At 36.4% G+C, this 16,138-nt stretch overlaps 3 protein-coding genes and 1 non-coding gene across 11 annotated transcripts in view; 3 read left to right on the top strand and 1 right to left on the bottom strand.

The window, feature by feature from the left end:
• Positions 1–16,138, top strand: part of LOC111488654 (probable inactive purple acid phosphatase 29) — a 421,893-nt gene that overhangs the window by 87,854 nt on the left and 317,901 nt on the right. The window lies entirely within an intron of this gene.
• On the top strand, positions 2,009–7,153 carry LOC111488663. Of its 8 annotated transcripts, none has more exons than XM_023136545.1 (11): positions 2,009–2,119; positions 2,404–2,473; positions 3,113–3,137; positions 3,181–3,232; positions 4,102–4,266; positions 4,384–4,489; positions 4,733–4,915; positions 5,050–5,221; positions 5,703–5,974; positions 6,064–6,153; positions 6,825–7,153. In XM_023136545.1, the coding sequence occupies exons 4-11, from the start codon at positions 3,218–3,220 to the stop codon at positions 6,890–6,892; spliced, it is 1,071 nt and encodes a 356-aa protein (XP_022992313.1). In that variant the 5' UTR covers positions 2,009–2,119; positions 2,404–2,473; positions 3,113–3,137; positions 3,181–3,217; the 3' UTR covers positions 6,893–7,153. The 8 variants fall into 8 exon arrangements, with proteins under 8 accessions (XP_022992313.1, XP_022992315.1, XP_022992320.1 ...); XM_023136547.1 differs by having other exon boundaries at positions 3,077–3,137; XM_023136552.1 differs by lacking the exon at positions 6,825–7,153 and adding an exon at positions 6,415–6,799.
• TRNAC-GCA lies at positions 11,600–11,671 on the bottom strand. Its single transcript has one exon. It is a non-coding gene; the product is annotated as a tRNA-Cys (tRNA).
• Positions 12,896–15,531, top strand: LOC111488634 (pyruvate dehydrogenase E1 component subunit alpha-3, chloroplastic). The gene is made up of 3 exons (XM_023136492.1): positions 12,896–13,342; positions 13,620–14,400; positions 15,005–15,531. Exons 1-3 carry the CDS (start codon positions 13,115–13,117, stop codon positions 15,280–15,282), a joined length of 1,287 nt encoding a protein of 428 aa, XP_022992260.1. The 5' UTR covers positions 12,896–13,114; the 3' UTR covers positions 15,283–15,531.

Below are 16,138 nucleotides of genomic sequence, written 5' to 3'. Positions count from 1 at the left end.
GGAAGCCCAAAGCAAAGGCATGAGCACTTCCACTTAAAGTGGCAATGATTTCTAACACATTATAGACATTTTCAATGTTGCTTGAATAGACATGATTTTGGCGAACGGTCATATGATGTCGTGGAGCATCCGTCCAGTGTCTGATTGACACCAAATTTAACTCCAAAACTGCATGTCCAAGTTTTTCCTTTGAAACCTTGAATTTGGAAGTTAAGGTCTGGCTCTACCCGGTCTATCTTTGACACTCGTGTTCCTTATCTTGTTCAAAGTAGGCTAAAAATTCATTTTTTACAATTTTTGATGTTCGCTCGAACTCTGACTTCTGGTCAGATTCAACTCTAGCTTCCTGTATGGAAGTTGTACAAAGTCCCTCAAAAATCAACATATTAGAATTCATAACCTAATTCTAAAAAAATTTCTTGAATCTAGAGGCAAACCGAAACTTAAAACTCGAAACTCTTAATTCTCGATTTTCCTTGATACTTGATGGATTAGGACGATTCAAGAGACCTAATATGATATCTTTCCACATTTTCCAAACTATTTCTCTCTCTCTCTCTCCCTTTTTTTTCTTCCTAATTATTTTTGTATTAGGAAATTTACGTACTCCCTAATTTGCACCTAGACGACATGACTATTTTGCCCCTCATATCTTCTTTTTCATTATTTTCTTTTATATTTTTGTTGAGCTCCAATGACTTTTTCCTATTCTACCTCCGCTTAAATTTCGTACTCTAAAGCCTCAATAAAATCTTGAAAGTTGGAACTCTTAGTAAAAATCGAAAAACTAATCTGGTTGAGGCTCGAGTCTTATGAAATCCCCCTTGCTTAAAAACTTTAGTCCCTTAAAGTTGCTTCTTTTCTCAGGTTGCTACATCGTCATGATGGAGCTCGTACCAAACTAGTGTAGCGTACCCAACGCCCTTCGTGAACCTTCCGAGTACACTTTAAGAGCTTGGCTTCCAGTTCTATTAGCCAAATGTGAGTACTTAGATTGAGGTGGAAATACCTATTTGGTCTTGAGCCTCATTTTGTTGGGTCGCTGAAAAGAACGCGTCTTTTGGCAGCTTAATTTTCATTAATCCTGAACGTGAGGCATCATGTGGTCAACCTCTGGGGCCAAGATGGAGCTTTCCAATAGGACCCTCAAGGGAGAGCTGGTCCCTAGCCCGTCCTTTACCTTTGCAAGAGTCTCTTGGCAATATTTGGTTCTCTAAGCCAACAATTTTAGCCATGCACCACCAACCATCCTACCTTTGTTTCCAACCTTGGCGCCTTGTTTGCAGGTGGTAAGCTTCGAAGGGACCAGGTTGCTCATTCATCTATTGGCCCCTTGCCCTCCACGTGGGGATCATTGGTTCGACACCTCTTTCTATTTCTGTGAGTAGTTGGACATGCGTGTATCATTCCTCATTCATACGGATACAAAGTGGAGCTGAATCAGCTAACATAATGACTTCTACTAAAAACTCGCATTAGTGACTATATTTCGATGGTCGAATTAAGAATTAGAACGAGATGTAGTCGATTTGACTAGATTCCAATATTTATACGGAATCTCTTGACTCACACTTTCATCGAGTCTCGTGTCAAGTTAGACTCTTCTTACTCCTCGCTAAACACATGGTCTAATAGTAGGGGAGACGGGTGAAATACTTTTTCCCACTCATAAAATCAATGGTACTTTTTTAACAAATTAATAATTAATAATGTACCACGAAAATAAATGAATTCAATAGATAAATATAAATTTGGATGAATAAATATTATTTATAGATTTCAATGTTCCAAAAAAGGAAAAAAAATACACGGAGTGCAATTTAATCGTTTTTTTTTTTTTTATATAATTCGTATTTTTATTAATTTAGTGTAGATTTAAAATTAATAATCGAGTCTTTCTCAGTCCTTAATTTTTAAGATTCAAATCTAATATTTTAAAATTAAAATTTGAATAATTATTATTAAATTATATGATATTATCACGAGAAAATTCAATAGCATGAGAAAATTGTTTGATATTACAGAAAAAAAATCTTGTTCATTTCAATGGCGCAAAAAAATGGATGGCGCCGTAGATGCACAAGCGGAGCCGACAGCAGAGGAAACTTCTCTCGTTTAGGTATATTCTCTCCGGCTTCCCTTTCTATTTCTAGCATTTTCTTTTCCGCCATTTTCCTGGAAAATATTCGAAGCTATAAATGCAAGAACTTCTCCTTCTCCCACTCCCATTTCCCCAAGATTTCCCCCCTTCTCTCCACTCTCCAGCACCTTTTTCACTGCCCAATACTCCCATTTTCGGCTTATTTCTCGATTGTGAACATTTTCTGTTCTATTTGACGGCTCTGAGTTGCTTTTGAATCTAGATTTTTTAAGCGGTTTTAATTAGATCTTCTTCTTTGTTAGATATTTGAGAATTTTGAGCTTCGTGGAGAAGTTTCGTTGTTCTTTTTGAGTTCCAGAATCTTGGTGTTAGGTAATACTGCTAGATCCTCCTACCTTTTCCTTTTTCTATTTGATTTCTTCGTTAATTGGTCTTTGTTAAACTAGTGTAAAATGTGAATGATTTGAGCTTGATTTAGATCTGGGAATCTGATTATTGTTTTGGTCATTGTTGTTTTGGAAAACAATTCTTTTATTCTAAGATTAAGGCCTTTTCATACTCGAAATGCGTGCCTTTGACGATCAATTCTTTATTAGGGAAAAGGGTGGAAAAGTGGAGCTTAGATCCTTATTTTAATTGTCATTACAAAATCTAAAAGTGTTCAAAATAGTTCTGTGCAGAAGATCCTTTTCCCTTTATTGTTTTTTTTTCTTTTTGGAAATTCTTTTAAGTGTTCAATCAGCACATGTTTTGGTATTTTGTTACTCTCTCTCTTATTTTTCATTATGAACTGAAACCATTGAAATCAATCAAATGTTAACAAGATGATCAGAAACAAAATGCTGTTTCCTTACTCGAATGGATACTGTTCTAACAGTTGACGAATAACATAATATAAGTAGAAAAAGGAAATACCATTTGTGTTTTGATTGAAGTACAAAATCATTTGCTTTCGTTTATATGCTCATTAATCAGTTTCAAGGGGATTAAAGAAAAATCTTCTATTATCAGGTTGAAACTCCGCCAACAATTGCATAAACTTCATTAGAGAAGTATCTAGTCCACCACCAAACAAAGAAAAAGAAGAAGGATGTGGTTATCCTGCATTTTGATACTATGAAGACCACACAGGTTCCTCTCTATCTCTTGATTATTGTTCATCTTTTTACAGGATTATTTTAATTTGTTCACTTTATTTTATAAACCTCGTTCAATTTACGATATGAATTAGCTTTCTAAAAGTTACTCATAAAATATTTGCCTGTACAATCTTGAGGATGTTTGTAAAGTGAATAAATAGGCGATTTTCCACCGGCCTCACAAGTACTGTAGGAGGATACTATCCACATCTCTGTTATCTAGACCTTATAGGGAAAAAATGCATAGTTAATGCATAAACTTCTAATCATTTTCATTACGTTTATTTAGTTTAGTAATACTGCTATTGTGAGATCCCACATCGGTTGGGGAGGATAACGAAGCCTTCTTTATAAGGGTGTGAAAACCTCTCCTTAGTAGACACGTTTTAAAAACCTTGAGAGGAAGTTCGAAAGGGAAAGCCCAAAGAGAACAATATCTGCTAGCAATGAGCTTGGGATGTTACAAATGGTATCAGAGCCAGACACTGGACGATGTGCCAGCAAGGAGGCTAAGTCCCGAAGGGGGGTGGATTGGGGGGGTCCTACATCAATTGGAGAAGGGAACAAAGTGCCAGCGAGGAAAAAACATTCTTTATAAGGGTGTGGAAACCTCTCCCTAACAGAGGCGTTTTAAAAATCTTGAGGGGAAGTTCAAAAAGGACAATATCTGCTAGTAGTGAGCTTGGGCCGTTACAGCCATCTATATGTAGTTTGTGGCATTATCATAAACATGTCTATGAACACTCTTTCCTGACTCTTTTTTAAGTGCTTGTTTCATCTGGCACAGACCTACCAATGAGAGGTTTTTCTTTCATATATTGCCTACAGCTATATTCTAAAAGACCTTTATGGAGTTCACAGGGCTCTAAAGAATCAGCTCAAGCTTCTCGTGATTCAACAAATGAGAAAGCAAATGAGAAAGAAAATGTCAAATTAAATACAACTGAGGCACCTATTACAGACTCAAGTTCTGTATCTGCAACGAGCAATGACAGCAAGAGAGTCTCACCTCAAGATATTGAATTTGTAAGATAAGATTTTCTTAGTTTAGAAGCAATGTTCTTTTTATCCTCTCGTGATTCCAGTTATCCATATTTGTGAAGTTTTGATGTGTTGATAGGTTCTTTAAATTTGGTGTTCTAGGTCCAGAATTTAATTGAGCGGTGCTTACAATTATACATGAATAGAGACGAGGCAGTTAAAACGCTCCTTACTCGTGCAAGAATAGATCCTGGATTTACAAGTCTCGGTATATTGGAACTTACTTCAATAGTTTCTTGATTTTTTTTGCTTTTCTCATTTGAATATAATACCTTGTTCTTTATCACTTTTACATAGGCGACAACAATATGTTTGGTTTAGCCTATATATAAATGATCATGTACGATGCAGGTTTTAGAAAACCCTTATTGAAAGTCTACTTATCTGTTGTTTGCATCAATGCTTCATGGCTTCGTTAAACTACATAATTTTATATCCTATATTAATTCAGTATGGCAGAAATTGGAAGAAGAAAATGCCGACTTTTTCCGAGCATATTATATAAGGTTGAAATTGAAAAAACAAATCCTCTTATTCAACCATTTGCTTGAGCATCAATATCACCTCATGAAGTATCCTATGCCTCCCAAGGTTTCATTGGCACCTATACAGAATGGGATTCACCCTATGCCTGGTACGGTGGTTCCATTCCTACAAAATGCTTATTCATACTTGTACTTTCCTTTTTGCCAATTTTTATATCCTCAATTTTATACTTAAAGTGATCGAATTATTTTAGTTTATAAACTCAAACTTTTTGCAGTGCAGTTAATAATAATAACTTACCTATGGGGTATCCAGTCCTTCAGCAATCTATGGCTCCAGTCCCAGGTCAACCCCTTGTTGATACTATGAGTAATGGAATATCAAGTTGTCATATAGTCAATGGAGTCCCTGCACCAAGTAACTATCATCCTATTCGGATGAATTCTGGAAACGAGTAAGTTTTTAGGATCTCTTTGGCCCTTCTTCCTATCATCTGACATGATATGCCCACTGCGGTCGAAAATGTTCCTTCTAAAATTTAATTCTGCTACGGTTCAAATATTTTTCTTGTGCTAATGTATGTCTGAAATCCCACGTCGGTTGGAGAGGAAAACAAAATATTCTTTATAAAGGTGTGGAAACCTCTTCTTAGTAGACGCGCTTTAAAAATCTTGAGGGAAGCTCGAAAGGGAAAATCCAAAGAAGATAATATCTGTTAGCGGTGGGCTTGGGCTGTTTCTAAATTTTGTGCTTAAAGTTTCCATTGGAAGTAGCCACCACTTAAAAGTAACTTATATGAACAGTTCATCCATGTATCTTTTGTCAATTCCTTGTATCTGTTGTTTGGTAGCTCCGATAATGAATCATAGTTTCAATTGTAAAATTATGGCAAACTACAATACTGCTGATGAGGCTTCTGTTCTTCCACCAAACAGAGCATTGTCATCAATGTCAGAGATTCCTGTGAGTCCTACATCTGTGGCATCCAGTGGTCATTTCCCATTCTCAGCATCAGAAATCTCCGGAATTGGAGCAGAGACTTCAAATCTTGAAACTGTCTTCACATCGGACGTTGCAAATTCTGTAGGTTTGCAACTTCCACCGGATGGTACAGATGGAAATTCTCGGGATCCTTTCCGATCATTGGATCAAATTCAATGGAACTTCAGTCTGTCAGATCTTACAGCAGATTTGTCGAATTTGGGAGGTGTAATACCTTGCTTAAACTATACCATTTATTTTTCATATTAGCTTCCATTGTAAATAACTTATTGTCATTATTTTCAACTACTGCAGATTTAGGAGCTTTGGGAAATTATCCTGGTTCTCCATTTCTGCCTTCTGATTCGGATATTTTGCTCAATTCTCCAGAAAATGAGGATTTAGGTACCAAATCTACACGTTCTCTTTAATTCCTTCTTTCAACTGTTTCATATCATCTCTGTTTAGTTCTCAGAAGCTTTTCTGCTTTTTTCTTTAAAGCTAAATAAATAATGAAGAAGATGAAAAAGAAACAAAAGGAAGAAAGGAAAGTAGTCCTATTACTATTGGCAACGGCTTAGTTCATTCAAATCTGGTTACAATATGCATGTTGTATAATCAAATCTCAGCTTCTAGACTTGAAGACATTTAAACTCATACATGTAGGCAACATCTTCTTTCTCAATGCCCGTCCATACCGATAGTATTCCGGTGTCCAAATACTCCCTAAAAATGTGATAAACTTCACTAAATCAACACGAAAGTTGAAGAGATATGAGCCTCATGATAATTCAAGGATGTTCGTCTCTTCCAACTCTCAACTTCTGAATCGAAAAGTGTTGCTCGCCTCTACTTTAGCTTTCCCTAAATGCTTCTCAAACTCCCATTTCCTACCCTGTTGTGTAAGTTTGCCATAAATTACATTTCTATAACTCATCGACTCACTCGCCCACAACTCTCATCTTGCTATACATGTCGACTGTTGGGGTCTATCGGAATGGCATTGTTAAATTCTGCAGTTGAAGGTGTATGTCATTGTGTACTGCTTGACACTTGATATCTGTTTTATCCTACAGTTGAGGAGTTTTTCGTTGATTCTGTGCCTGAGCAACCATGCTCGCAATCGGATGAGGAGAAAACTTAGATGTAAGGTTAGGCAGTCAATGTTTCCTTTCACTTTGATTAGTTTGGGTACGATCAAAAATGATCAATAACTAATAAGCCTTTGCTAGAAATTTTGTGGGCTGTTGCCTTCAGATTGGAACATCTTGAAATCAAATGCGGTTAGGTTGTATGCTTTTTATATGATTTCTGAGTAGAAAAGTAAAGATGCCAAGGGAGGAATTTCTGTTCATTGTTCTTTTACAAACCTCTTTAACTGTTTGAAGGCTATGATTTGGTTTCATATTTCTTTTTGTTCAAATTCATTTCCATTGTTTCTAATCTTTTAATTTGTATATCAATAAAGATGGGCTCGTTTGACGTATCAACGTGCTGTCTTCAATTACATTGTCCATTGGATTAAAGGGACTGCAATAGTATGTTACGAGGTTGGGTTACTCTACTCAATTTTATTTTTGAACTTCAGTATGTAATTAAGGCAAATGTAATTAAGAATAATGTACATCCTTCTTCCAAGAAAAAGTTGAGGCAAATGTAATTAAGAATAATGTACAGCTTTCTTCCAAGAAAAAGTTTTAACTCATGATTTTAAGAAAAGGTAAAAGCCAAAAGATGCTAAGGGGCTCGACTCTAAATAGCCAAGCTCAACCGCCTAAGCCAACCCTTTTCTCTTTTCCTTTCCCCACCACAAGCTTTGAGCTGGACACCCATAGTTAACGCTTATTGTCATGGTCGTACTTCTTTAACCGTGTAATTTTGATATGTTCATGATAAGTTTTAAGGTGAACTTACGCCTCATTCACATTTTTTTCCCACACTTTATGCTTCATTAGACCTTAGGCTGAGGTTTGCTTTTGCCAACTGAACACTATTTGTGCAGAATCTAATTGTTCGGTCACACACACTGTCCATGCGTGCATGTTCAATAGTCTGTGACTCTAGTCAACTTGCCTCTACTCAAGTACAAGTCATCCGGCTTGACTTTGTCTCTACTCTAGACAAAGGTCTTTCATAAACAACGTTGCATCTCATTGTCATCTCGATTCCCAACTATACAACCCATGCATCGTGACACCATTCATGTCTCGGGAAAGCTCGACCATCTTGATTTGCTTAGACACATTCGTTGGAAACTAACCCATGTGTCGATCATCACATGGAGACATCTCGAACATCAGGTCTCTACTCTAGACAAAGGTCTTTCATAAACAGTGTTGCATCACATCGTCATCTCGATTCCCAACTATACAACCCATGCATCGTGACACCATCCATGTCTCAGGAAAGCCCGACCATCTTGGTTTGCTTAGACACATTCGTTGGAAACTAACCCATGTGTTGATCATCACATGGAGACATCTCGAACATCCATCCAACTAGGTTCTTATTGGGCATTGGACTTTTCTGTGTCCATTCTAAACCATTTACAACATCCATTTTGGATAGTAGGTGAATAATCACCACATTAATATTTTAATATCTAATATAATAAAATATATATCTTATTTAACATATGTTGTAGCCTCCACATGCTTGGGTCTATAGCTCAGTGGTAGAACATTTGACTGTCGATCAAGAGGTAATTGGTTCATTTTAAATTGGCCCTTTTATAATTAATTCATATCATGATATTTAAAATACATGAAAAGATGCAAAAAGACACTTAAAGTAAAATCGGTTCCAAAGGAACTTTAAAAGAGTTGCAATTTAACCAAACAGTTCAACAACAAGAAATTCATTCTGAACGGGGTGAATATTAAACAAATTTGTGAGACACTCCCCTTACAACATACCTATGACTGACTGCAGTGTTTGAGGCCTCCTGTCGAGTATTGACATAAATTTGACCCTATTGTTAGGCCAACTTCTGGGGTGGGGCTTGATCACCCTTTACTGGTTGACTAGTAGCCACCCTCATCCTTTGGCTACAATGTCATCCATATAGTTGAAGCACACTTTATTCTTAAACTTATATGGCCCGAGGTGGTGTCATCCACAGTTAGTATAAATTGTTTTCTCATGACAATTTTTCTATGTGGGCCTCTTCTCTTGTGTTTGTCCAAACCCACCTCGACTCCGTGGGGTCTTGGTCGGGAGTTGTGCGATTGCCTCCACTTTCCTCCTTTTTTTGGAAAAGCCCGAGTCAAGAATTTTATCAACGGTAGGGGGTTCACAGTCATCAATTGCCTTTTTTAGTCAAAGTGTCATGCCGTAGTTGGGTGGCTTAGAACAGATATAGATTCCCAAACCTTAAATCTCTAGTCAATGATGAAACATTCTACTCTCCTTTCCTTAGGGTTGAACATGCAAGAAGGAATTAAGGCGAGTAAACTCGTGATCATATTCTTCTACTAACGTGTCTCCCTACCCAATACTCATAAATTCTCACCTCTCCTTGTATCACAACTTTGGCTTGAAATACTCCGTGAGAAAAGCCTCCTTAAACTGTCTATGTGACCTAGTCGACATTTGCAGCCAGAGTCTTTGAGGTAGACTACCACCACAATCGAGCATCTTTTTGGAGTAGAAACGCAACAATCCTCATCTCCACCCCTTCTGAACAAATTATTAGGGTTATAGATTGAATCTAAAGCCCAAATCAATTTAAGCTCCAATAGCAAATGCACATCGTCAATGATTGCTAACTCATTTGCGCTCACACCTCATATATTCGAGTTTTGTGTAATTTTAGCATAATGCAATTAAAATATTTCCGTGAGTCAAGTTTAACACCTATTCAAACATATTTTAAATCATTTTAATAGCCTAAAGAATTAAATACATGTGTACGACAAAATTTTGTAGATAATTTAAGATTCGAGCGAACAATAGTTACACTTAGACTGTTTTGTTTTCAAACTTGTTAAAACAAGAACGGTAGGAAGAGAGTTAGAACAAAGGTGATTGGAAGAAGAAAATAAATTAAATTATTTTTAAATTTAATACACGCCTAACTTATTTTTACACTTATTTAATTAGTTTTTACAAATCATGTAACTTGTTTTTTACAATCATGACAATAAAAACCTGGTTTTAAACAATAAATTTGATTTTTAAAGGTAATTAACTCTCATAAATGACAATTATTAATACCCCTCTCAGTTTTGTTGCAATAACTTTATGTGAGAAATAAAAAAATAGGTAACTAATCCTAATATTAGATATCCGTTATGGTAAATCGGAATAAATCAGGTCAATGACTTCGTATTTCACAAACATAAGTCTAATCTTTGGACACTCTAACTCAAGCTAATAATAGATATCATTCCTTATTAGTTTGGATGCTAACTCAAGTTGTGAACTCTTTTTTGTTAGCATTTATGTCCGTTGAAGCCGTGAGAGCATATAATTTATGCACACTATCTACTTGGAGTATTTCTTGAGACATTACTTATCTTTCTCGTGCTTACTTTTCTTGGATCACTTCCACGTGTGTTGTCTCGCCTCTCTTGTGTTCACTCTTGTTGCAGCACTTTCATGGACATTGCTCGCCTCTCTCATGCTCATTCCTATGGAGCACTTCCACAAGTGTTACTCACCTCTCTCATGTTCACTCTTTAAAAGAGTCAATTGATGTTTAGAAGAATTCTCACTTGCAATTGTCTTCTTGAAGCAATTTTTCAAACTCCTCGTTATTCTTCTACCGCTAGAAGAACGTGCCTACATGAGCCCCTAGTAGATTACCGGATAAATTGATAAGTCGGGCTTATCCTATTTTTCTTGTTGTCATGCATTGCATTCCTAGCCAATTCTAAAATCTCAATGACAAGGTATTTGATGACAATAGCATCTATGACAATGCGCTTTCAATAGTAGCTAAGGTACTGCAATATTTTTGTGTTAAAAAAAAGACAGTAGCAAGTTGGTGGAAGAAGTGGAGAATCACACGAGGAGAAGGGGCTCATCCAGGCGGTGGTTGACGCATGAAACTGCATGTGCTCGAGGGTCGTTAGGCGTGTGGCACAATGAGCATGCAAGTGCCCGAGGGCGTTATAGACACGTGGTGAACTCTAGTTTTTCCCTTTCAACTCCTTTTGACATGTTTTATCAATATTAGCCAATATTAACCCTAAAAACTATTAAAGAAGTGTAATTTGAAGGAACTGTGCCATAATTATCATATTAAGAGCGATATTCGTGAGAAAATGAATTAGCGATACAAGTAAGTAGCATATCAAAACTCCTATGCAGATTTGAACTCGTTATTGATGCTAAGTATGTACATCATGTGATTAGGAACTTAGTTACGATGAATGCATGCTATAGCATGACCTAATTTATAGAAATCATGATCGCATGTGTAGTACGAGTATATTAGGATTGATGATTAGTATGTATGATGTATGACTCTAGTTTATGCTTATAAGTCTATCCTAATATATGATATATATGAATGTACTTAGTCTACTAAATCCTGTAGAACTTGTGACCCGTGCTAAGTTAGAGACATGAATATTCTTGACCGTCGGATTGTGGGCTATTTGATGACCACCAAATTTTCAAACTAAAATTTTCCTTAAAATTTGCAACAAAAGGTAACGATGAATAGTTGTGATTTAGGTTTTGAACGGAGAAAGTTAAGAGGAAAAAATTAATGCAAATGTAAACATTTACGAGGGAAAAGGGATTCGAACCAGTTTCAAGTTGATACACATTAGTAATATTATTCAAGTAGCAGATGCCATGATAACAGTAGCAGGAGAAAAGGAAAAAAAGAACGAAATAATAAAGGGCCCAACCGGGTTCGAACCGGTGACCTCTTGATCTGCAGTCAAATGCTCTACCACTGAGCTATGGACCCACGGTTGAAAGCAATCTAACATTTTAATATAATTCTTGTTGCAAACTTTGGGTGGTGATAAGTGGATGGTTCATAAATTATATCCCTATCCATAACACATATTTTTATTAAAAATATAAATTTAACAAATATTTCATGTTATAAGATTTTTTTTTTTAATTAAAACCAAAAAAATATGATGGAATAAATTATATGATATTTGTAAAATCAAATATGTTACAGAAGCTAATCTATAATATTTGAAATTCAACCAAATATTTAATTGATAATAAAACTATTTTTTTATTGTTTATAATTAATATATATATGTTTATAAAAGGATGTAAGTTCAAGTCTATCCGGTCAATAAATAAAATATAAGAGTGACAGACTGACATATATTGATGGTCGTTTCTATATAGAGTTGAAGCATAATTGAATCGTTTCATACTATTGATATACTTTATATTGAAATTTATATCTTAAATTATGGAATTAGTTATTTAAATTTTAAATATTTTATTTACCATTTAATATTATTTATGGTATGAAAAATTGAGGTTATTAATGTAATTTTAAGTGATATGTAGTTAACACGTATTCAAGTTATAACTAAAAGGGTTATAATATATTGATAAAGTTGACTGTCTTAGTTTGGTAAGACTATTAATACGACTCACTTTGTAATTTAATCCAAATCTTTGAGGTGGACACTTGTAAGTGGTGGTATCATATTCAATGAGTTTGTACAATTTTAGATCACAAAATATTTTACCTCAATTTATAAATATGTTAATCGAGAAGATTAATATATTACATAGTAATCACATATTACTCGATCTTAATCTTAAATGAATTATGAGCTTATGAGAGATTGTTTTTGATTGGGTTGAATAAAAAATTTGAAATATTCAAATTAATATTTAATATGTGAGATAAATAAAATACGTATGAAAAGAACAACAAAATTGGAGCATAAATTTGAAAGGAGGAAGATAACAACAAATATGATTCAGACGGTGTGTTTGGATTTGTTGGTATAAACTAATAAAACCTTTCCACCTAAGAATTTAACGATGAAACAAATTTTAGATTTGAAAGGTTGAAATCAAAATTTTGATGAAGTTAAAAGCTGTTGGAAGATGGAATATGAAGTAAAAAAGAGTTAATTGAGGATGAATTTTTGTTGTGTTGTTGTTGCAGTAGAAAGTGGTTGGTTTTAGTTGAGTGTGGGGTGTGTTCTTCGCCACTCCATTTGATCCTTTTCGAGTTTGCAGTGGAAACGCAACACCAAACTCCTCACGCCTCAGAAAAGGCGGCGATTCCCAAGCTCCCTCTCCTCGTTTCCTCCGCCCCTCCCATTCTCCTCTTCTTCCTTCCCCTTTTATACATCTTCTCCATTTTCCTTTCCATTCCATTCCATTCCATTCCCCTCCTCTCCTCCTCTCACTACCCTACTTCACAATGTCCTTCTCTGCATCTCCCAAAATCCTCCAACCCCTTCTTCTCAACTCCCCCAGATCTAACGAAAAACCCCTCTTCTTTGATCCCTTTAGATCCACCTCCAACTTTCTTGGATCTCGATTTCGCTTCCCATCTATCTCCAAATCCACTACTCGCTGTCGATCCTCCCCTGTCGTTGCCGTTTCCGATGTTGTCAAGGAGAAGAAGCTCAAATCCGGTTCCAATCTGGTACGTTTCGGATTCTAGATTCCGGAATTTGTTCGGGGTTGATTCTTTTCTTATTGGGTTGCTAATGCCCTTGAAATTTTGGGCGAATGCGGTAATTTAGCATGAAATTTCACTTTCTATGCCCGCATGATTGATTTTTAATTTGTTAATTTTGGTCTCCCTGTTTTACTGTTTGAGATTGTCATTATCGATTATTGTTAATTTGCTCCACCGCATGGATTCATCTTGGTTTAAAAGTTCTTCCACTTTTTTGGTTCCCTTTGTTGTATCTACACAGCTGATTACAAAAGAAGAGGGTTTGGTAGTCTATGAGGACATGATCTTAGGCAGAGTTTTTGAGGACATGTGTGCACAGATGTATTACAGAGGCAAAATGTTTGGTTTTGTTCATCTTTACAATGGCCAAGAAGCTGTTTCCACTGGGTTCATTAAGCTGCTTACAAAGAGGGATACCGTAGTAAGCACTTATCGTGATCATGTTCATGCTCTTAGCAAGGGAGTTCCAGCCCGCGAGGTCATGAGTGAGCTCTTTGGAAAGACCACTGGGTGCTGCCGAGGCCAAGGCGGCTCAATGCATATGTTCTCGAAAGAACATAATGTGATCGGTGGATTTGCCTTCATCGGGGAAGGCATACCAGTGGCCACTGGTGCGGCATTTACATCTAAATACAAGAGAGAAGTTTTAAAAGAGGGAGATTGTGAAGATGTCACACTGGCGTTTTTTGGAGATGGAACTTGCAACAATGGTCAGTTCTTTGAGTGTTTGAACATGGCAGCTCTGTGGAAATTGCCAATTGTATTTGTTGTGGAGAATAATCTTTGGGCAATCGGAATGTCGCATTTAAGGGCAACTTCGGATCCTGAGATTTGGAAGAAGGGTCCTGCATTTGGAATGCCTGGTGTTCATGTTGATGGTATGGATGTTTTGAAGGTGAGGGAGGTTGCAAAGGAGGCAATTGGAAGAGCCAGGAGAGGAGAAGGACCGACTCTCGTGGAATGTGAAACCTATAGGTTTAGAGGACACTCACTGGCCGATCCAGACGAACTCCGTGACCCTGGTTAGTTCTCTTAAATTCACACCTACATTTGGTTACGTCAATTCTAATATGCATTTTCTTGTTGACATTTATTATTACGGATCATCGAAAAGTTCCTGAATTCATTTCTCATGAATAATGATAGCTAATCTCTTAATCCTTACTCCACACAGCATTAGAGGATAATTCATTCATTAGTTCATTTTTTACTGAACAAAGAGGGAAATGTTATAGCTGATTTAGTCCTGAGTGCATTGTCTGAGGCCATTATTGGAGTCATCTTGCAATGTTTACTGAATAGATTCTAAGTGAACCAAACATGATAGAAGTGGCAGTGAATAAGGAAGAAACCAGGCAAGCTTTATGGACATAACTACTCCAGTATGTGACCTTTGCATGATTAATTGCTCACCAGGAAGAACAATTGGAACTCATTCGATACATTTAGCAAATTGGAATGATAATACATATGTAGATTTCTAATATTCATCAGTTAAATATGTGGTCACTCTTTAGAGTTCATAGACCGACTCGACTAGATGACACAAGTGTAGTAGTTTCTTACCGAAATATGATAACTCTGGAAAGTAAAAAGAATTAAGAATTCCCGATTCAACCATGGCAGCCGAGAAGGCCCGTTATGCTGCTAGAGATCCCATCGCAGCGTTGAAGAAGTACTTGGTGGAGAAGAATCTAGCGAGTGAACAGGAGCTAAAGGCGATAGAGAAGAGGATAGGCGAGGTGGTTGAAGAAGCAGTAGAGTTTGCTGATGAAAGCCCCCATCCAGCCAGAAGTCAGTTACTAGAGAATGTGTTTGCTGATCCGAAAGGGTTCGGAATAGGGCCTGATGGAAAGTACAGATGTGAGGATCCCAAGTTCACAGAAGGCACTGCACACGTCTGATCTTCTCACAAACTGGGTGTGTTCTTATTTTTATCTTAATTGGGTTTTGTTCACTGTTTCTGTTGGGCTATTTCTGATCTTCTCACAAACTGGGTGTGTTCTTATTCAGGAATTCCCCTCTCCTTTCTTCGGGTCGTCCTCTAGGTTTTCTATTCCCAATTTTGATTTACTGTATGCTAAAACACGTTCCTTTGCTAATCAAACTTATATGTGTTAAAGGAAGGAAACCACCTTATGTTTTAGTATTTACTTCAAGTTTGTACTCTGTTTTGGTTCATACTGCTAACTAATATGGTCTCAAGGTTTCGTTATTGAAAACTTCATTGATATTAGATTTTTGAAAATGTTGTGGTTCTCTGAAGAAGTGATTTTGATTAGATTTTGTGTTTCTTTTACGATTTGGGTAATATGAATTGTTTTCTGTTTCCTCCTGCGCTTTGATCACATAAAAGGCAATCCCAATTTATTTTTCACTATTTTGTCATCGATAATTATTACTTTAGCAGGTGTTTCCTTCAGGTGTTTAGCATCTATATTCCAACTTTGGCTCTAATCAACTCCAAACCTTAAACATACCTTCATATCTTTATAAGAAGTAATAAGCCCATTAGAGGGTGTGTTTAGCCCTTGAACATAACTTAATTTGTCATTTTTATCCTTAATTCTAATTCTTGGTTTGCCTGCCTAACATTTTTTTATCATTAATCATACAATCATAAAAAATCTTCTACATAGTTGCATACCATTTGGAGGTCCCGAATGTTGAAGATGAGTAGCCAGTCGTGGTCTAAGATATTTGCTTCCAAAATTCGTCGAAAATATGATTTTTCATAGAACCTCTTCCTAGAGGAATGCT

This window comes from Cucurbita maxima, unplaced genomic scaffold, assembly GCF_002738345.1.
Source record: "Cucurbita maxima cultivar Rimu unplaced genomic scaffold, Cmax_1.0 Cma_Scf00013, whole genome shotgun sequence".
In the NCBI taxonomy this organism is placed as follows: domain Eukaryota; kingdom Viridiplantae; phylum Streptophyta; class Magnoliopsida; order Cucurbitales; family Cucurbitaceae; genus Cucurbita; species Cucurbita maxima.
The sequence above is the reverse complement of the archived record's forward strand: the minus strand, read 5'-3'. Positions and strand labels throughout refer to the sequence as shown.